Source organism: Littorina saxatilis, linkage group LG5 (assembly GCF_037325665.1).
Source record: "Littorina saxatilis isolate snail1 linkage group LG5, US_GU_Lsax_2.0, whole genome shotgun sequence".
In the NCBI taxonomy this organism is placed as follows: Eukaryota; Metazoa; Mollusca; class Gastropoda; order Littorinimorpha; family Littorinidae; genus Littorina; species Littorina saxatilis.
Genome location: NC_090249.1, coordinates 27,221,540 through 27,244,502, shown reverse-complemented (window position 1 = coordinate 27,244,502; position 22,963 = coordinate 27,221,540). Strand labels below are relative to the sequence as shown.

The window sequence follows — 22,963 nt, the reverse complement described above, 5'->3', positions numbered from 1 at the left end:
GCTGGTCAGTTCGAAAAGGCAAAGAATTAACAGATATCTGTGCTCAACGTTTTATTTTAATTAGAATATTAGATGAGAACGTTTCCACTGTCCTCAGAGAGCTGGCGACCGGTGCCAGACCCCTGCACGCACAAGGGACTGTCACCATGGTGTCACGTGCGATCAATGGCAGTCAGCGCGCGCTCCTGGTACCTGTTTAACCAATCGAAAGCGATCGAACTCTTCTGCGCTGAACTGCCTCCCCGGGTAGTTTCAACCCGCGCTTAGTACCTATGCATAAATCATAACCGCGGGTTGACGGTACACGGGCATGATGTGGGAGAGATTCTTTTTAACGTTGCGAGGTGGAAGGTATCGGGACAAGAGAGAAAAGCATTAGTGTGACTTACGTACGAAGAGTCAATATCGTGATGTTGGTGAAGGTTGTCCAGGCAACAAGAGAATAGGTAGCGGTCGGAACTGATTCAGGCAGAACGACTGTGTAATTTATCTTCATTAACAACAAATAGAAACTAAGCTTGACCTTGATTTACTTCGTTTATTTATTTGTTTGTGTGTGTGTGTGTGTGTGTGTGGTGTTTTTTTATATTGTACTTATTCTTTCTTTTTTTCAGCATCTTTCTTTCCCTCCTTGGAATTTGCGCCGTTTCAATTAACCCCTTTTCTTTTCAAAGCCCTCGATCCTGCCTTCTGCCCGTTACGTCAAAGAGACCACTTTCAGTGCGTCATTGACTTCATTGCGCTTCATTTCTGCTGCAGGTACTCTCTATAAGGAGCTTTCCCACTGTCTTCTCAATGCAAGGCTAAGCCTGGTAAATATAGCACACACTTTGTTTCATTCATAAAAAGAGCTCTCAAAGCCTCAACACTTTCTCTGCTGTCTTCCTCTCTTGCGCGATGAATAAAAAGCGAAGAAGGAGAAGGAGGGCGAGCAGAGGAGAAGAATAAAAGTCCGGGCAGGGGGAACAAAAGGAAGAGAAGAACAAGGACGCGGAGGAAAAAGAATGAGCAGGAGGACGCGGCGGATGACATGGAGGAGAGGAGGAGGAACAAAGCGAAGAGGAGGCAAAAAAGGATACAGAGGAATAGAAGGAGAAGGAGGGAAAGGAGGAGGAGGAGCAGAGGAGAAGAATTCATTAAAGGACGAGGAGGAGGAACAAAACGAAGAGGAGGCGAACGGGGATGCAGAGGAATAGAAGGAGGAGGAGGAGAAGGGGGAAGAGCAAAAGGATGCGGAGGATTAGGAGAAGACGAAGGTAAAGAAGAGAAGAAGGGATGACGGGGAGGAGGAAGAAAGGGAGGAGGAGAAAGGGAGGAGGAGGAATAGAACGATGAGATTCTGGGCTCACCTGACATCTACCTGGCATGTTATTACCTGCCTCATGTGATTTTCTGTCGTCATGTTTGAGGAGAATTCTGACTGCTAAAACCTCTGCTGACCACTGACGATAAGTCTGTTTTTGAACATGTCCGAGGGTCAACCCTCTTTGGCCATCCCGCTGCTTGGGTGATCCAAAGATAATTCAACGGAGATGTCTGAGCAGAAGGCAAACACCAAGTTGTCGACAAGATGTCCTCTCTGGGGGGTGGGGGGAGGGGGGTCTGTGTGTCTCTACGTCTGTGTCCGTGTGCGTGAATGCGTGCGCGTGTGTGTGTATGATTTACGTCAATTTTTGGGGGTTACACCCCGCCCCCCCCCCCCCCCCCCCCCTCTACCCCTACCCCCTCGACAAAAACCCTGACATATGAGCAGGGCAAAACTATTGTCGGTTATTTTGATCTTCCAGGGACGAAGAGTATCAAATATATACACGAGGCGCGATGGGAGTGATTTTTCATGGGCCAAGAGTAAGATGGGGTTGGAAAACTGCAATACAAAACACACGTTCGTACCTGTACCTATCTTCATGTGAACCCAAGACGGTTCACGCTATTTCAGGTACAGTGCATGTGAAATAGGTCATATATACACGCATCACCTTTCAGATGCACTGCATGGAATGCTAAGAGAACAATAAGCCCCCTGACTAAAACAACAGCCGTTTGAAAACGACTCGACGTTCGTGTTTTAAAGGTACACTCCTGGGTTATTTTACAGCAATTGGGTCCAGTACATTATGTGTTATGCGCGTGATGTTCTCGCCTTTGAAAAAAATGTTTTAACCATAGAAAGTTTTAAATTTTATAAATGCCGTTTGCAAATAGAACTCTGGCCTGCAGAAAAGTAATCAGGAATATGTTGTTGTTGGGTTGTTGTTGTTGTTGGTTTTTTTTGTGTTTTTTTGGGGGGGGGGATTAGTGTGTTTTGGTAGATTCAGTAAACATAATGGCATTTAAATATAAAATCTCTCTCCCTTTCCCTCTCACACACACACACACACAAACACGCATACGCACACACAGACAGACATACAAACACACTTACACAAACACAACACAAACACAGTCACATAAACACACACCTACACAAACACACACACCGTACACACACACAAACACACATAAACACACACCTACACTAACACACACACACACACACACACACACACACACACACACACACACACACACACACACACACACATTCACACATACACGCGCGTACACGCATACGCACACTTAAATACAGACATACATACATACAAACATACATACAAGACAACGAACGTGTTTTGCTTAGGGTTTTTTATTGGGGGGGGGGGGGGGTTGTTTGTTTGTTCTTTCTTGCTTCCCGGCTTTGCTTGCTAGTTAGCCTACTTTGCTTCTTTCTTTTGTTGTTTCCTCGGCGCTGCTAAAGCTGCCTTCGCTGTCAACAACATGATCAAAATAAACCTGTCAGCTCCATTAAATCATCAGACGACCTGTGGGAAACCTCTTACAATGCAAATCAAACGCACTAGCAGAGTCCTCTCCTTACTCTTGGTAGAGGACAGCAACGACGTCGACCCACCTTCCAAACCCTATGTCCCCTTCCTGCACATTCTTTCCCTTCACCTGCACCCCATCCCCCCCCCCCCCCCCCCCCCCCCCCCACCCACACACACACACACACACTCTTCTTCACCACCCGTCTCCTTAAAGGGATGTTGTCCGCCTGTGGTAGCGCTTTTTTTGGCCTCAAGTCAAATGAGGGTTTGTTTCTTTTCACCTCAAGTCAAATGAGTGTTCGTTTCTCTTCACCTATAGTCAAAATGAGAGTTCGTTTCTTTTCACCTCAAGTCAAATGAGCGTTTGTTTCTTTTTCATCTCAAGTCAAATGAGTATTTGTTTCTTTTCACCTCAAGTCAAATGAGCGTTCGTTTCTTTTCACTTCAAGTCAAATGAGTGTTTGTTTCCAGTTTCACCTCAAGTCAAATGAGTGTTCGCTTCTTTTCACCTCAAGTCAAATGAGTGTACGCTTCTTTTCACCCCAAGTCAAATGAGTGTACGCTTCTTTTCACCTCAAGTCAAATGAGTGTTCGCTTCTTTTCACCTCAAGTCAAATGAGTGTTCGCTTCTTTTCACCTCAAGTCAAATGAGTGTTCGCATCTTTTCACCTCAAGTCAAATGAATGTACGCTTCTTGTCACCTCAAGTAAAAGTAGTGTTTGCTTCTTTTGACCCCACTAGCAATCGTTTCTGTTTGTCGTCAGTTTAAACTTTGCGGACAATGCCGCTTTAAGCCGGTCTCTCCCACCGATCACCATCGTTGGTGGGAAACGGTGAATGGGGCATTGTCCAACCTAAGCCACGAGGTGGAGCGATGGTTAATGACAAAATCGATACAAGCTTATGTTTGGCAGCATGAGTCCCCAGCGGATGGACACTCCTGTTTCCCCGTCTTTTGGTTTTGAAGGGCCTTTGGCGCTCCAAATGTGACCCTCCACCACGAAATGAGTCGCATGTCACCTCGCGCGGTTCTGCGCTAGGCTTAAATAAAAGTTCGGGGAGTGTCTGGTAACAGTCGGTGTGAGGGTCACCTTAGTCACAGGCTTATAACTCAAACAGTTTTTGCTCTTTTCTAAAACGGTTTTCACCACTGGATAGAGCATAAAAAAAACTCTTTAGAAAAATGTAAAAATATGAAAATCATGCAAAGGTGACATGCGACCCATTCCGTGGTGGGGGGTCACAAATGAGAAATGTCATTGATACGCGGTGAGGGAAGGGCAAGGGGTTGCAGTGGCACTATGTACAGTTGAACCTGCCCAGGCGACCACCTCTTTATTGCAACCATCTGCCCATTAACACCACCTCCGAGGATCCCCGACGTGTTTGTGTGCGTGTGTGTTTGAAAGGGGGGATGTATGTGTGATTGTTGGGGGGGGGGGGTGTGTGTGTGTGTGTGTGTGTGTGGGGGGGGATGGGTGGGTGTGTGAGTGGGGGGGTGGGTGGGTTTGGGTGTATTTGTCCGCGAGTGCGTGCGTAGGTGCGTTCGTTCATTCGTCCATGCGTTCGTTCGTTCGTTCGTTCGTTCCGGTTCGTTCGTTCGTTCATACGTGCGTGCGTGCGCGCGCGCTTTAGCAGATTCGAATGGTTTTCACGAATCTATAACCAAAGCACAAACAAAAGAACGCCGAAATGTGCGAACATTGTTTGTTAACGCTGTTTCCCCAATTAATTATGTATATAGTTTCTCCTTCTCTTCTGAATTGATGCTACATAGAACGAACCGAGCAACACAATGTCATTTTACAATCAACAACAACGTCAACCACTCTTCGGCATTCACTATCAATTTCACTAATTGCAGGTTGTGTCTGCACGGGGTCATTACGCCGTCAACACAGCGTTGGATAAACACTCCCATACACAGTGGTCCCTGCGATGTGAACCCCCTCCTTCACCCGATGAGAGGAGACCCCCCCTCCCCCGCCCACACACACGTGACACAGGTGTGATTTCGGGTGTCCCTTTGTCTATTATCATTACCAGGCCGCCTGTATTGGAGGGACACATGTGGCTGGTCCCAAGGGTGTCCTTTCATCGCAGGTACCACTGAACTATACCGACCCAGTGACCTAGTTCGGTAGTAACAACGGCAGATGCATGGACCGACGATTGAAAAATGACAGAGGTTGGCTGTGCGATTTCAGCAGTAGAGCTAGAGTGCACAGGAGTGTAGTTTGTTGTTTGCATTGTGTGCACGTGCAGTCAACACCATTGATTGGTCATCAATGGAGGGGGGATTTCCGGGTGTAAATCTCCGCTGCACTGACTTGATTCACACTTGTTTTTCTTGTTCTATGTTAGCGGATAGCCCATTCCAGTCCTTAATAGCCAGCCCACAACGTCATGGCCTGATGGACATCGTGAAACCTGAATTGTGCTTGACTCCGACCCCCAGTGACCTGGCACAAAATTTGCCATACCTTTTCTCAGCGTTTCCTTTTACCACCGCCTCCCCTTTAAACCCGTCTCCGCCGTCAGTGCTTGCTCCATGTGAGCAGACACATATAAAAAGGGGGAAAAACGAAAAGAAAGAAAGAAATGGATGGAATGACAGAAAAAAGTAAATGTGCACGCAAGCACAACATCCAAAGCAAATCAAAAAGAGACTCCAAACACAATACAAGAATAACATTTTCGCATGTTACATAAAAACACAAACTACGGTCTAAAGTTAAAATTGTCCCATATGTTGAAAGAAGAAACACAATCTCATGCGATGGAACACACTACCACACACATATAAACACACACACATAATATATATATTATAATTTTTAAAATTGTTTATCGTTGCATTATTGTAAAATGACAATATATATATTAATAATAATTAAAAATTTTAATATTATATAATAATTATAACACTGACTTTCAATTGTTTCTTTCACAATTTCTGATGTTTTATATATATATGTATAATTATAATGAACACCCTGACGAAGGCCACGAGGCCGAAATATTGGTGAAAACGTGAAGGCTTGTTTTGGTTATTTTTTCCATATATGTTCATATATACACACACGCACGCACGCACGCACGCACGCACGCACGCACGCACGCACGCACGCACGCACACACACACGCACGCACGCATGCACGCACGCACACACACACACGCTAACACACACACACACAAACACACACAATCTTATCCGCTTAGCTGCGCGGAGCGATCGAGTGCTTGACATGGGTATTGGCGGCGTGAATCCGATCCCCTTGTATTTTATGTAGCGGGACAGGAAAAAGAACAAAAGAAAAGGACTGGCACCAAAGAAGGGATCGATGGAAGGTGGGGAGGGGGGGGTACATCGGGAAGGAGGGGCTAGGCGTGCAGAAGACTGATAGAGCAGAGAGTGAACGATCGTGTCTAGTTTTAAATTCTAAAGTGAAGAGCTCCAAATGAACACTAGTGTTTACCATGCGTGCTATTTAATGCCACACTGTGTTCAAAACAAGTAACAGGAGGGGTGTTCAAAAGTGGAACACTTTAGTTTTAAGTGTATCAGTCGATCAGTTGTGCCGTAGAAGGTAGAATGCCAACTCCGGCAGGTTAGAAACAGGCACGTCTCAAAATGATGGTCCTAGCTCCATGATAACTATCCTTGTCCAAACCAAAATGACTATCCTGTGACGACTATCCTGTTGTCCAAACCACGATGATTATCCCGTCTCCTGGGACGACTATCCTGTGACCTCCATATCCTGTTGTTCAAACCATGACCACCCTGTGACGACAATCATGTTGTCCTAACGACGATGACTATTCTGTGACCTCGATATCCTGTTAATGTTGTTTAAACCATGACCATCCTGTGACGACAATCATGTTGTCCTAACGACGATGACTATTCTGTGAACTCGATATCCCGTTGTTCAAGCCATGACTATCATGTGACGACTATCCTGTTGTCTTAACGATGTAGGGCGCGTAATATAAGCGTTTGCTTGAGTTCGTGTCCCTATTGTTTATCGTATTAGTGTATCATGTTTGATTTAATACAACATTGTTTAAACCAACTACGATGACTATTCTGTGATCTCCATATCCTGTTGTTCAAACCATGACCATCCAGTGACGACAATCATGTTGTCGTAACGACGATGACTATTCTGTGACCTCGATATCCTGTTGTTCAAACCTGACTATCCTGTGACAACTATCCTATTGTCCCAACGACGATGACTATTCTGTGACTTCCATATCCTGTTGTTCAAATCATGACTATCCTGTGACGACTACCCTGTTGCCCTAGCGACGATGACTATCCTGTGACTTCCACATCCTGTTGTTCAAATCATGGCCATCCTGTGACGACTATCCCGTTGCCCCAACCATGATTACGATCACATAATGACATTTATATTGTTCTAATCATGTTGATTATTTTGTTGTCTCAGCCATGAAGAAAATCATGTTCTTTCACCATGAAGACTAGCGTGGTTCTCAACTCTTACTATTATTTGGTACAATGGTCCAATAAAAGAAAAAATTCTAATGCTATGTTTTGTTACGTGTTGTGTTGTGTTGTGTTGTGTTGGGTTGTGTTGTGGTGTGGTGTGGTGTTGTGTTGTGTTGTGTTGTGTTGTGTTGTGTTGCGATAAGATGTGACGCGTTGCGTTGCGTTGCGTTGCGTTGTGTTGTGTTATTGTGTTATAATGTTATTGTGTTAGTTATGCTATGCTATGCTATTATGCTCTTGACCATGGTGGGTATTTTTTATCTCAAAAAAGGACGAGTATCTTACGCCCAAGTTATGAAGATTGCCCTCTGGCATAACCATGCTTTTTTTTTTTTTTTACTTTAAAAAAAAAATTTAATTTAAAAAAAAATTTATTTTATTTTTTATTTTTTTTCTCCTCTTCTTTTTTTTTCTCTTTACTCTCATCTCTTCTCTCTCTTTTTTCCTTTCTTTCTCGTTTCTTCTTCCTCTTTTTTTTCTCTTCTTTTTTTATGTATTTATGTTTCTGTTTCATTCTCCCAGTATGCTCCCACGCCGCTCCGTCCCAGCACTCACTGCAACATCCACCCCTGAACTTCGTTCCGCCGCCAGACTTTGTAGAACCAATGAGCCCCCAGTGTTGGTCAGACACCTGGGCACCCTCACCAATTCTACAGACACTCCAGGGAAGGATGTCAGGCCGCTGCGGTAGGCTACCCTCGGAAGATGACACTGCACTGGTGCTGAGTCACTTCGACGATGTTCAGTATTGGTCCTGTTCCTGGCCAGGGACACAGGCACCGCTACCTACTAAGCCCTCTACTTACCGTGGCGACACTGACTGTTAAAGGCACAGTAAGCCTCCCGTAAACCATCACAGATACGGTCAGGCTTTTACACACAGTACAAACACCCTTTCATTTAAACACTCACCGATTGAGAACATCCTAGGTGCCCTCCGTAAAGAGCGAACAATTTTCAAAGAATTTATTTTTGCGTGGTTTATCTTACCCCTGAGCCATCGTGAACCCGTGTGATCCAGTTTCCCTTTTTCACAATGTAGTCGTCAGTTAGTCATTTGAATGCGACTCGATGTGAGCTTATTTACAATAGCACGTTTTTATGCACGAAACAAACGGCTGTGGTTCACAAGAACTCTAGCGATGGCTTTTGACTGTTGAGAGGAACGGCGATATGCATAAACCGTCGTCTGCTACGACCCTTGCGTGACCCTGCTTCCGGGCTTTTCTTTTTTCAAACTTTCACAACTTCGAATTGTACTGATCTTGTCTTGATGAAAAAAGAATTCTTTTATGATTAAAGAATGTTTGTGTAACAAGCTGTCAATTTACAAATAAATTCTGTGAAAATTTCTCACGCTCGACAGAAAGCAGCCAGGATGTTCCCGTTCGGTGAGCGTTCAAATGGAAGTATGCTTGTACTGTATGTAGACGCTCGGCCGGGGAGCTCTGTGATGGTTTACGGGAGAGCAGACCTCCACTGCGTCCCTCCGTCGACCCCCTCCGGAGCATCCCAGGCCAGCAGCAGAATATTCAGGGATGGCTGGAACAGGAACACCACGACCAAGGTCACCATGAGAGCTCTGAGCAGGAAGGGTCACAAGAATCGAGACAAGGTTGTGGGTGGTTTTTTTCGCGCTTTCTGAGTCAATTGCATTCGTGAAGTGAATGACACGGCGGCTGTGTGATCCCAGCCTTCCCATTGGAACTTTACCACTTCCACTCTGGGTAGGAGCCGATCGAAGCTCGAAAAAACCCACGCGCCCCTTATGGGATTCGAACCACGATCTCCCGGCCCGCAGTCCGATGCGCTAACCACTGCGCCACGGGGGCCGGTCTGGCATAACCATGCTAATTATCTTGCCTTCTCACATTCAAGCAATAACTTCCATCCTAAGCCCCACGACCCCTCATCCATTAACAAAATCGAAAAAATGTTATACTTTTTTTTTAAATGTATTTATGTATCTATTTATTTATCTATTTATCTATTTATCTGTTTGTTTGTTTTTTATTTATGATTAATTAAAATTCTGCAAATAGTTTCAGCAATAAGTACAGAAAAGAGCCTATAATTCGACTTCCACACTTTCCCGTAAATTAAATGAATGAATCAAATTGATGATTGTATTCGCTGAACATTTCAAGCACTAGTAGAGAAATTTGAGAAAGAGAGCCTGCAAATCTACTCCCACACCATTCCCATGAATTAATGAATCAGGCGAACCGTTCTATCAAAATACACTATAATCAATCACGCGACCAGTGTTCAGGATTTCTTTTCTTACTTCATTTCGCGATCACGCAAACCTCCATACAAACTGGAATCCCTTTGGTCTTTCTTTTATTTTTGGACACTCTACGACAAGTTAACTGAAATAAAAACGACCTGCTGGGGGGGGGGGGGGGGGGGGGGTGGGTGGGGGGGGGGGGGTGGTAGAGGAAAAAGCCATAAACGATTAAATTGGAAAATCTATGTTGTGTAAGCTTAAGGCGATATGGACCAGTTAAAGGGGGTCATCAGAAATGGCATTTTGGGTTTAGAAAAGAGAGAGAGAGAGAGAGAGAGAGAGAGAGAGAGAGAGAGAGAGAGAGAGAGAGAGAGAGAGAGAGAGAGAGAGGAGACCAGTGAAAGAGTCTCGTTGTTGTGGTGAAGATGATGAGATAGAAACCATAGGAATATCATTTTGTATTATAAGCTTGAGGCGATAGGGACGAGTGAACGCGGCGCATCAAGTTGTTGACACGAACTAACCTGCTGGTGGGGGGGGGGGGGGGGGAGAGTAAAAATGAATATAATTTGGTGTTGCTTCAGGTCACAGGACGAGAGAAAGAGGCTCACAGTTGACACGATATATCCTACTTTGGGGGAAATGGAGAAAAGACGGGGGAGAAATCTTATTTTGGGCAAGCTTAACTGAGGCGATAGGTACAAGCTAAAACAGCTCATTGTTGACTAGAAATGGCCTGTTCGAGGGGGGGCACAAACTCAGTCGTTGTGACTTTAAATTAAGAATGTTGTTGTTGTTGCTCATTTCGACAGATCCCCAGAACTTTGTTTTACTGTGAAGAAAAAAACGACACCAGGGGCTACCTCAGACTTTCAAATGCTCAAAATTGTATTTATATCAACTTTAATTAATTTGATTTTATATTTATATTAAATATTCCGAAGAAAGGTAATCTTAGCGACATTCCTCAATTGGTGCCTTTCATCTTAACGCGGACTAGTGCAATTTATTGTTATGCTCAGAGCAATGTAGGGAATACAACTGCAAATATTAAACAGACAAATGAAAAACAAATAAGAAGAGGAGTAAAAATAAACGGAGGAACCCGGAAATGCACGACACAGATTTCAAAGAACAGTACAATAAGGTCTTGATGCAAAATATAGAATGACTTTATCTGTCCTTTAATAATTAATGTTGTCTAAGCATGATTCCAGCAAAGCTGTACACCGATTTTAGAGCACAGTGCGACAAAGAAAATGAATGTATCTGTTCTTTACTTATTCAATTGTGTCCAAGCTTGATTGATTTAAGCGAGAGAGAGAGAGAGAGAGAGAGAGAGAGAGAGAGAGAGAGAGAGAGAGAGAGAGAGAGAGGGGGGGGAGAAAGAGAGAGGGGGAGAGAGAGAGAGGGGGGAGAGAGAGAGAGGAAACGAGAGTGAGACAGTGTGTGTAAGAGAGAAAATGTGTGTATTGCGTGTGTGTGTGGTGCGTGAGCGCTCAAGCCGGCTGTCCACGTTTGTAGTTTCTGATCGTTCTGTTTTAATGTCAACATCAGAGGTATAACAACATGTTTCAGTCAGACTAAAACAAAACAAATAAGAAACAGATTAGATTTTGTTAAAAAAAATTTTGAAGGGGGTGGGGTGATTTGAAATTTTGGATATTCTGATTCAGTGATCATGCAGCAAAAAGCTTTTGTATTCTCTATTTTTCCCTTTTCATGAAAGGTTAAAATTTGTATTTCTGCCTGCTAAAAATAAGCTCCCATTCACCTACTTTCAGGTGTTTTCCATTGATCTGTATCCAAAATGTGTCTTTAGTTCAAAGGCACCGTGTCTTATCTCCCCTATCAAAGCACCGGAAAACGGGGTCACCCTTTTTCACTTCTCCGTGTCTCAAAAGGTGCTGAGTCAATTTGTCTGTTGTGTGTGGGTTTATTTTTGTTTACGAGGGTATTGATGTAACCAATTGCAATTGTGTTTTTTTTACAATCAACCTTCACCCGTGAGGTAAAACTCAATAGGAAACATCTAACTCATTACGTAGAAATCACTTGTAATAAACCAAACATCATAATGTATGGACAATCCTGTACATACTGCATTACACGGGCATATATTATAAGGTGAACAGTACCAACGTTGCCCCAAATCATATACAATGCAAAACGTTGGCAAGACAGTAACTAATAATAAAGTACTATTCGGAAAGAGAGACAGAGAGAGAGACAGAGAGAGAGAGACAGAGAGAGAGAGAGAGAGAGAGAGAGAGAGAGAGGGGGGGGAGATGGGAGAGGCAGACAGACAGACAGACAGACAGCCAGATATTGGTGGACAAAGTAAAACACAGTTTAATTTCAAATCATCAACAAAAACGTAACCTCAGTGAGGCAGGAGAGAAGATAGGAATGAGAGGGAGGGTGGAGAGTGAGAGAGATTCCAAACACACACAGAGAATAAATGGGACAAGCTGTTTGGGTGCACACACAATGCACTCAAAATATAAAACAAGCAGAAATGTTGTTTTGTATTGTTTTATTTCAGGACATTGTACAAAAGCATTCTGTTCAACAAGTATGTGTGTAACACTTTATACAAAACTAAATTTCATGCATTTATTCATTTCTTTTCAGACAGGACATAATACACACACACACACACACACAACAGTACACAATTACTGCAACATTTACACAATTACTGCAACATTGTTGGTTATAAAAGCTTCCCACTTCTGCACATATGCACACACTCACACTCAAGAACAAACACACATCAATGGTTCTGTCATTTTCTTTGTCATCAGCAGGAACTTTAATCACATATAATTCTCAGTTTAAAAACCACATCATCATCTCATCTTTGTGGCTTCAACATAGTTTCCAACAAGAAAATAGAGATTCAACTATACACACACACACACACACACACACATGCGTTCACACACACACACACGCGTTCACACACACACACACACAAACACACATGTGTGTGTGTGTGTGTGTGTGTGTGTGTGTGTGTGTGTGTGTGAACGCACACACACACACACACACACACACTCTCTTTCACTTTTTCTCTCTCTCTCCCCCCCTCTCATGCTAGTCTCTGGTTTTAAGATAATAGCATACGACATATATACATGATCATTTTGAAACTCTTCTGTTTCCATTGGCGATATACTGCAGTCCAAAAGAAAGCTTTAACCTTCGCCGGTGGTCGTGGGTCCGTGTGGACCCAGAAGGGTGTTTTAATTGCAAATATCTCTTAAACTGGTTGGAATTTTTTAATGGGCTTTTAAGAATGCCTCAGGCACCTAAAAAGCTCTTATGTCCTAAAATTTCAGCGAGAAGTAATAAAAAAACCAAAGGTCAAATTTAGACTACAAACATCGTGGGGCCGTGCGGACCCATGTTTCTCATGAGAAGCATGAGTCCGCACAGCCCCAAGATGTCTTCCGTGTGTAAGTCAATAAACCGGCCCGGTGAAGGTTAAAAGGCAGCAGTTCAAAATGTCAAAAGTTTGTGTCTGTGGCTACTGCAGTAAGTTTTCCAAAACAAGATGAGTTTTCCAATCCAAGATGAGTTTTCCAACACAAGAAGATAAATACAAACAGTTTAATGTATGAAAATTTGATCATGCAGTAGTTTCTAAAAGCACCTATTTTTGTGTTTACAAGTGATGGTTCTTCAATCCAATAAAGCAAAGCATACATACAATACAATAGACCCCATTTCAGTCAGTTCATTCTGTCAGAACAGAGAACCAACAGTCAGAACACAACAGATCAGCCACCAATGTTCAGCGCAAGGCTTCTCTGCACCCATGAAAATGAATTCACACACCATGGCAAACAGTTCATTGTATTTCACCAGTCAATTGTCTACCGTGTTTTAATGATTTTATTTCTTCCGAAGTCCATAAGTTGTCCAGAACAGGGATGTATCTGTTGATTAAAAAAAAATGGGGGCAAAAGCATTGGGGGCGGCAGCGATAATTCCTCAGAGGAATGAAGGGGTAGACCTCTGCTATTCAAAATCCGGAATCAACGGAGAAACAACAATGAAGATGATGATGATGATGATGATGATAATGAAGTTGTAGATCATCGCTTTTGTTCAGGCCTCTGTCAAAGTTGATGTGTGAAATAAAGTAAAGACCCATCTACAGGGCAGTCCTCACATTGCAGAAATGAGAATGAGAAGCAAGGATGATGATGATGATGACAACAACAATGACGACCATGATGATGATCATGATGATGATGTTATGTGGATAGAGATAATCGCTGTTGTTCAGGCAGGTCCTCGACGTTGATGTGTGAGATGAAGCGAAGACGAAGTTTCACTGCAGGCCTGAGGTTGCAGATGACTTTCTCCACCTCATTCTTCACACCGTCACCCACAAACATGTACTTGATGTGGTAGCTGAAGGAATTGAGTCAAGGAGAAATTGCAACATGATGGAGACCTGTGTCAGAGAACACACACACACACACACTCACCCATGCACGCACAAACACACACACACACACACGCACATACACACACACACACACACACACACACACACACACACCAGACCTGTTTACCCCCAAAAAAACTGACAGAGTAATTGTCAAGTAAAAAATAATAGTTATCTGATGACCATGAAGGTAATCCGGTGGTTTCGAAACAAAAACATTAGCAAAACCAATCTGATCTGCAGCATGTATAAAAATCGTTGTCTGACATGAATGGAGAATTGTTTTTGCCTAAAATCCTTTAAAACAAATACATGTACTACAAAAAGGGTACAAAGGTCTCTTTCTCTCACACACACACACACACACACACACACACACAATTTAAACCCTGATGGACGGGCGCAGTGGCGTGGTGGTAAGACGTCGGCCTCCTAATCGGGAGGTCGTGAGTTCGAATCCCGGTCGCTGCAGCCTGGTGGGTTCAGAGTGGAGATTTTTTCGATCTCCCAGTTCAACTTATGTGCAGACCTGCTAATGACTTAATCCCCTTCGTGTGTACACGCAACCACAAGACCAAGTGCGCACGGAAAAGATCCTGTAATCCATGTCAGAGTTCGGTGGGTTATAGAAACACGAAAATACCCAGCATGCCTCCCCCGAAATCGGCGTATGCTGCCTGAATGGCAGGGTAAAAACGGTCATACACGTAAAAATCCACTCGTGCTAAAAACATGAGTGAACGTGGGAGTCTAAGCCCATGAACGAAGAAGAAGAAGAAGAAAAAGCCTGATGCGAGACATCAACACCTTTCTCTAATTTCTCTCAAATGTGAGCAAGACAAAGGATACAGGAAGTCACAGATGGGGTCGATGTATCTCATGTGTTCTCCCTGCTTGTCCACCTTCACCAGGATCTCGTACAGCTCCACTGTCAGCTGTAGTGACAAACAATATCATACCTTATTTGTATTCTTCACCAAAATATGACATTTTACAGGGATCGAGACAGTTATCGTTCTGGAAGATTGTGCCAGCAGTTGAGGTGAACTACAGTGGAAATCCCCTTTTAAGACCTCCAAAACTTGGAGAAAATCAAGTCTGAACAAGAAGGGCAAAGCCCATACGACTCACATGCTTTACACATTTTTCCTACCAAAATACATGTGACCTTGACCCAAGGTCAAGGTCATCCAAGGTCATGCAACACAAAGCTGTTAATTCAAGACATAGGAAGTACAATGGTGCTTATTGGCTCTTTCTACCATGAGATATGGTCACTTTTATGGTTCACTACCTTATTTTGGTCACATTTCATAAGGGTCAAAGTGACCTTGACCTTGATCATATGTGACCAAATGTGTCTCATGATGAAAGCATAACATGTGCCCCACATAATTTTTAAGTTTGAAACAGTTATCTTCCATAGTTCAGGGTCAAGGTCACTTCAAAATATGTATACAATCCAACTTTGAAGAGCTCCTGTGACCTTGACCTTGAAGCAAGGTAAACCAAACTGGTATCAAAAGATGGGGCTTACTTTGCCCTATATATCATATATAGGTGAGGTATTGAATCTCAAAAACTTCAGAGAAAATTGGAAAAATGAGAAAAATAGCTGTTTTTTAGGCAACATTTATGGCCCCTGCGGCCTTGACCTTGAAGCAAGGTCAAGATGCTATGTATGCTTTTTGGGGCCTTGTCATCATACACCATCTTGCCAAATTTGGTACTGATAGACTGAATAGTGTCCAAGAAATATCCAACGTTAAAGTTTTCCGGACGGACGTCCGGACGGACGGACGGACGGACGGACGGACGGACGGACGGACGACTCGGGTGAGTACATAGACTCACTTTTGCTTCGCATGTGAGTCAAAAAGGAGGGAGTCTTAAAATGGGGGTAACTTTACATAGAGTATGAACAGAAGGTCTGAGAAAACAGGGTCTTATAAGGGAGGGGGTTTTAAATTGGGGGGTCCCAAAAGGGGTTTCACTGTATCTTTCTTTCTTTATTTGGTGTTTAACGTCGTTTTCAACCACGAAGGTTATATCGCGACGGGGGAAGGGGGAAGATGGGATAGAGCCACCTGTCAATTGTTTCTTGTTCACAAAAGCACTAATCAAAAATTTGCTCCAGGGGCTTGCAACATAGTACAATGTATTACCTTACTGGGAGAATGCAAGTTTCTCTTACATACTGCTTGACTAAAATCTTTACAAAAATTGACTATATTCTATACAAGAAACACTTAACAAGGGTAAAAAGAGAAACAGAATCCGTTAGTCGCCTCTTACGACATGCTGGAGAGCATCAGGTAAATTCTTCCCCCTAACCCGCGGGGGGAGTGTTTCACTGTATGCAGAAACTGTTCAGGTTGTTTCACCACGTTTTCTGAAGAAAACAAATCCTGGTAACATCCATCCCTCACTGCCCACCCTCTTCACCCTCTGCATTGTTTTCTTCCTGAAATTCATTGTTGCCTGGTGTTCCTACCTCCATAAGACATCTTGTTCGTTCCAGGTGGAAGCGCTGCAGAAATGGACCAATCAGATGACACAAGAACAGTAACTGCTCTTCTGTCCTGATCACTGGACGCAGCTTCTCCCGCACAAACCTGGAAACCATGTCACCGAGTCAGTTTCTTTCCCTTTAAAAGAGATCGCAACTTACTTAGAAATAAACAAAATAAAGCAAATGACACTGTGGTGAATTTTAATATGTTTAAGGGATGTTGTCCACACAGAACCAACAGCAATCCAAAATGATTTCTTTTCCTTTGTAACTTCCAAACATTGTTCTCATGTTTAAGAAATGAACGGACACAACATATATTCTAAAGTCTAGTTTTGCAACCAGGCAAAATGACAATTCAAAAATCGATGCTCGTTCACAGCTGTACTCCCAAATTCCTGGCCAAAGTTTCTATCCCTTCTTCTCATCCCAGTTTCAAAACTAAAAACACATCACTCAATGATACAGATGGGACAGTTGATATTTGACTGTGTCTGAAAGGTAATCTTAATAAAATCAGGCAAAGCTCTATTTTAAGATTGGAGAAGCAAAGGGATGTAAGCGCTCTAAATGCATACAACATGTGCAACAAGATTAAGTGAGAGTTATACGGAACCAATCTCCTGGCACCTGGCATTGAAATGAAGAAGCGAATGTCATCCACACAATCAAAGAGGATGACAGTCACTTGTTCATTTCAATTAAACATCCTACCCTATCTTTATTTATCCGTCCTTTCTTAGCTGTTTATCCTACCAGAAACAAACAAAGGTTACTTAATGGTAAAGACGCATTCACAGCATAGACAGCTAAAGACAGACAACTCTGAGAGGGATGATGATGAAAGTTGCTTGTTCATTTCAATCAAAAATCCTGCCCCCTCAACCTCAGCCTACACACCCAGATATAAAAAAATATATTTTTCAAAAACACTGACTGAGGCAGGTGGGACAGCTGACCAATACCAGCGTGATGCCAGATGGCGTGGCACAGGCCCAGCAGCTGAGACGTGTCGGTGAGAGCCAGAGTGGAGTGGCAGGTGCCGTAACCAAACATGCGGAAGGGGTCCACGTCGGGGACCGGACTAGTCAGCGCTGGGGAGTTGATGGCCGACATGATGCGGTCGTTGAGAACCACCCAGTAGGATTCCTGACAGAAACAGAGCAAAGCCATGAAGAACTGAGGGCTGGGGCTGCAGTCATGTCTGCAATCTTGTGCTAGCATAAAGCTGAATACAGAATTAAACAAGACACTCCCCTAAAAGCAGCGTATGGCTGCCTGAATGGCGGGGTAAAAACGGTCATGAACGTAAAAGATGGTGGGAGTTTCAACCCATGAACAAAAAAGAAGAAACAGGACACACCTACGCAGCACTATCTGTCTGATGGAAAACAATAACTACCTTGTCTAGTCATACAGCATTGATATTGTCAAGAAAAACGATACAGCAAAGTCTGTGCGATCAGAACCACAAAAACTCAAATCCAAAACCTATAAACTGTCATATTTTATTGACACAAAGCCAACAAGTCTGGGACCATTTGAACAAGTTTACTTTGCACTCTCTGGTGTGTACATCTAAACATCAGCACTCCGGCGGTGATAATATACTCACTGGCAGGGCTGTCAGGATCAAGCCCACAGCATTCATCCAGTCCATCAGTTTGTCATGAGGCACCTGAGAGGAGCTGAAAACACAGACAAAACAAAACTTGGCAAATCAAGACAGCACTCATTCATGTAATGTCAGCCTTTTATTAACACACTGGAAAGTCCCCCAAGGTCAAATTGTAAGTATCACATCTGAAGATACGTACTTCACACATGTATGATATCAGCAAAGAGCTTGTGTGTTTAAACGTGTGTTGCCGTTGCTCTAATGACGTTTTCCTGTTCTTCCTTTGTTGTTGTTGTTGTTGTTGTTGTTGTTGTTGTTGTTGTTGTTGTTGTTGTTGTCATCGTCGTCGTTGTTGTTGTTGTTGTTTTTGGGCAGAGGGGGTTGTTAGAGGGGAGAGTGTTTACATTATTGATTGGTACATGGTCTTGCTTTCTTTTCTGCTTCCTGCTTTCACTACTCACATATCCACACCTAAATATTAAAACTTTGCTTTCAAAAGGGTCAAAACATGCAGCTGTTTTGATTCCCACTTCTCAGTGCACCTACCTGCGCAGAACGACGTCTAGCAGAGCAGAGCCCACCACAGCGCCAGGTACAGGTAACGCCATCAGCTCCACACAGGTGGCGTGCAAAGCATGAGCAGCAGCATTGGGAAACTCGTTGAATCGCCAGTCACGGTACGGGAAAGGGGGAGGGTGTTTCCCGTTGATTGCTGTATCTCGTCAAGGAGAAATACTGACTTGAAGTCGTTCTTTTTTTTCTTGACAGCAGTGGGGGTTTTTGTTTGTTTGTCCATTTAGCTGTTTATCATACCAGCAAAAAAAAACCGGTTCTTTAATGGTAAAATAGCAATCACAGCATAGACAGATAAAGACAGACAGCTCTGAACAGGGCAGGGCATATGAGGAAATATTATAGGGTGATACCTAATAATAATAATTATAGAATATTTATTTAGCGCTTCCCACAGCTCAAAGCGTTTTACAGGTTTAACTAGTGGAATCAATCTCTTTGGATTCTGTTCAGCAACAACCTAAAAAAGCCCTGAATGGATCTGTTTGTGTGCGCAAATGTGGATGTATCAGAGTCAGAGTATTACATGGTTAGGCAGTGATTTACCCAAAACTGGTTAACGGTTTGAAGACAAAATATGTTCTCCATACTGGTTCAAACTGGTACTCTGTAGCAATCAACAGAACCACCCTTAAGGATGTCAAGCAGCATGCATCATTACGAAGGATACTGTTGACCAGCCTGGACACCATGTTGATGTAGTAATCATGGTCCGGTTTCCACGACAGGTCATCCGCTGGCTGCTGCAGGTACGTCTTGTACTCCTCCGACAGGCACCAGTTGGGCGGCCGGATCTCCTTGAAGGCTCCTTCAATGTCAAACAATTAAACGTTTCACCATCTGCAAGTTCCCCTTCTCAGGCAGTTATTACAAGTACAGTTGATCACTGGGAGATGATTACAAATTCAATTCATTTATTTTTTTACAAAAGCAAACACTATTTTGAGTCTATATCAATGACCTAAGAATAACCTGTGCCAGCACTTCTTGTGCATGTGGAAAAATGGGCAGACATCTTTCTGGTTCTTATTTTCCAGGAACTGCTCACATCGCACATGATAAAAAGTCTTCTGTGCCAGGATACTGATGTGTTTTCTGGTCTTCGTTACTGTTTTGGACAAATAAAACCTCATCATAGTATTCACTTTCTTCCCCTTATGACTTAGACTACTAGCCTCCTCTGTATAATAATAAAGCCTTGCTTTATCACTTAATTTTGGCTCACAAATACAAAAGAAACATTCACAAAGACACCTACGCACTAAGAAGTAGAGAAATAAGCAATTCGATATAAATACAATCAAGACAATCAGAGAAATACGTCTGTGAGCAAAGCACAAACTAAAATGTGGAATGGCACTAAAATAATCAAAACAATCAGAGAAATAATGTTGTGAGCAAATCACCAACCGATGATGGCACTAAAATAATCAAGAAAATCAGAGAAATACTGTTGTGAGCAAAACACCCACCGATGATGGCACTGACAAGACGTCGCTTCAACTGTGGCACAGCGCCGAGTCGTTTCTCATAGTAGAACAGCGTGTTGTACAGGTACGTCACAGGGTGATCTGAGGACAAAATGCAAGCCATGCATGTAATCTATGTATCAAGTGCATAAGTGTCAATAGCCACCTTAAAGCTGTTAACTTGGATGTGACCAAGTTCAGGAATGGTCATATCCTATGAAAAATTCTAGCCACATCTGAAATGGTGAGCCAAACAGTTTTAATGAGGAGTGTGCCTATAAGAGGGTTTCCACTATATCAGCAAAACATGATGAATATCTTCGAAGTTCTTCTTCTTCTTCTTCGTTCATGGGCTGAAACTCCCACGTTCACTCATGCTATTGCACGAGTGGATTTTTACGTGTATGACCGTTTTTACCCTGCCATTCGGGCAGCATACACCGATTTCGGAGGAATATCTTCCAAGTCAGAAAAATACCATTCATGCTTTTGTGTCTTTGTTTAGTTATGTATGCTCTCTTCTGTATGCAGAAGTTTTCATTGATCTTGGGTGTGTCTTGCGTTTAGCCTCACCATGGAACTTGTAGAGGCAGCCAATGTGATCCAGAATGGCGTCCATGATTTTCTGCACTGGAGGCTGCTCTAGCAGGCGATGAATCATCACGTCGAACACCTGAAACGTATCACCTACAGTCAACACAACTTTTTCATAGCAACAGTGGTAGAGCAGGAAGCGTGCAAAAGCTGACTGTTTTAAGAATGAGTAAGATCCCTTATTTCATTGCTTGTAATAAGAAAATATGTGATGAGATACTGGTTTCGCTAGCATTTCTTGTATGAAAAGAGTAATCACCTTTGTGAATTTCCAAGCAACACACATAACGAAGTCTACGATTTGAAAGCTTAGAACAGATATAAAACTCTTTGAAGAAAACAAAAGTACTTGTTTTCAAGGTTTGGCCATACAAGCAAGCAATCACACACACACACACACACACACACACACACAAACACACACTCACACAAGCACACACACACACACACACACACACACACACACACACACACACACACACACACACACATACACACACACGATCACTACACTGACCGGGATGAATCTAAGACAGACGTTGCCAAAGTAGACAGGCAGGTACTGGTGCTGGATGGGCATCTGAAGATCCTGGATTCCCTCATAGTAAAACTTCTCTGGGTATGCCTGCAGGAGAAAATCATAACACAGTTAGTTCCCCAAAGCAGGATCAAGACTTCCAACCGTTCGGTTAATCCTGAAGGAAAAAGTATCAGGACAAAAAAGTAACAGACATCTGAACACAAGATCACCTGCGTCGTTCCCAGATGCACAGGACAATAGGTCAGTTGGACCTGGATTGAAAACATGTGTAGGTCCAAAAGTCCTGACTATCTTTCTTTCTTTCTTTATTTGGTGTTTAACGTCGTTTTCAACCGTTCAAGGTTATATCGCGACAGGGGAAGGGGGGAGATGGGATAGAGCCACTTGTTAATTGTTTCTTGCTCACAAAAGCACTGATCAAAAAATTGCTCCAGGGGCTTGCAACGTAGTACAATATATTACCTTACTGGGAGAATGCAAGTTTCCAGTACAAAGGACTTAACATTTCTTACATACTGCTTGACTAAAATCTTTACAAACATTGACTATATTCTATACAAGAAACACTTAACAAGGGTAAAAGGAGAAACAGAATCCGTTAGTCGCCTCTTACGACATGCTGGGGAGCATCGGGTAAATTCTTCCCCCTAACCCGCGGGGGGTAGTCCTGACTATAAAAACTAAAATTGTCAGATGACCTCCTACTATCGGGTGGTCGACCAGCCAGGTGTCAGAACAATGCACACACAAAAAACCAGTATGCATCAGTGACCGAAAACCGAGGCACGAGAACTACACTGGAACTTATCTGATACTGTACGAAGTGTACTGATGTATGAAGTGAAGTTAGAAGCGCCTCACTGCCTCTTTCGCCGCACTGTAACTGTTTCTGTCTTATATCATTTCAAGGATAACAGAATGTTTGAATCCAATCATTCTCTGTCCTTCAGTGCATGCAGACCAAAGTAGAAGCAGAAGAAGAGTCTCACCTTGTGGAAAGCCATGTGTTTCTCATGCCAGTTGTTTTGCCGCCAGTGCTCTGGAGAATTCTGCAAAGATACAGTTCAACAATCTCTGTTAGAAACTTTAACATTCTCTATTTAACAATCAATAAAGTACACATAAGCTAAGAAGAAACTGCAATAAACACAATACAATAAGTTAACATTCATTTCACTGAAGAAGGGCGTGGCCCGAAAGTCTTTGGAACTTGGTGTTTACTGTGTGTTTTTTCTAATTAATAATAAACACAATACAATACAGTTTAACCCTCCTTTTATTTCAAGAACTCAAAAAATCTGTGAAAATCATGTCTTGAAAGGGAAGGATTCTTGAAATGGAGGTCTGAAATTGGGGGGTCTAAAAAGAAGGGGTTCCACTGCACACATAAGCTAAGGCCAACAAAAAAAAGTTGTATGTTTCTGGTCACCCGACCCTACCTAGTTTTTTACCGCCGACCCTAGACTTTTTTTTATTGCATTTGTAAAAAAAAAAAAAAGCAAAAAAAAAGCGTCAAAACGAAAGTAACAGACGGCAGACGACACAAGGGGGATAACCTCGCATCCCTTTTGTCT

The 22,963-nt window shown here is 42.9% G+C and overlaps 1 protein-coding gene across 2 annotated transcripts in view; it reads right to left on the bottom strand.

The window, feature by feature from the left end:
• Window positions 1-12,398: 12,398 nt before the first annotated feature.
• LOC138966731 (mediator of RNA polymerase II transcription subunit 23-like) overlaps window positions 12,399-22,963 on the bottom strand; it is a 57,085-nt gene continuing 46,520 nt past the window's right edge. For both annotated transcript variants that reach the window (XM_070339055.1, XM_070339056.1), the window contains 11 exons: window positions 22,379-22,438; window positions 21,366-21,473; window positions 20,828-20,927; window positions 20,258-20,356; window positions 19,456-19,593; window positions 18,759-18,924; window positions 18,210-18,282; window positions 17,532-17,743; window positions 16,577-16,697; window positions 14,932-15,017; window positions 12,399-14,045 (listed from right to left, as the gene is read on the bottom strand). In XM_070339055.1, the coding sequence (XP_070195156.1) occupies window positions 13,886-14,045; window positions 14,932-15,017; window positions 16,577-16,697; window positions 17,532-17,743; window positions 18,210-18,282; window positions 18,759-18,924; window positions 19,456-19,593; window positions 20,258-20,356; window positions 20,828-20,927; window positions 21,366-21,473; window positions 22,379-22,438 (1,323 nt within the window). In that variant the 3' untranslated portion in view covers window positions 12,399-13,885. The remainder of the gene's footprint in view (window positions 14,046-14,931; window positions 15,018-16,576; window positions 16,698-17,531; window positions 17,744-18,209; window positions 18,283-18,758; window positions 18,925-19,455; window positions 19,594-20,257; window positions 20,357-20,827; window positions 20,928-21,365; window positions 21,474-22,378; window positions 22,439-22,963) is intronic.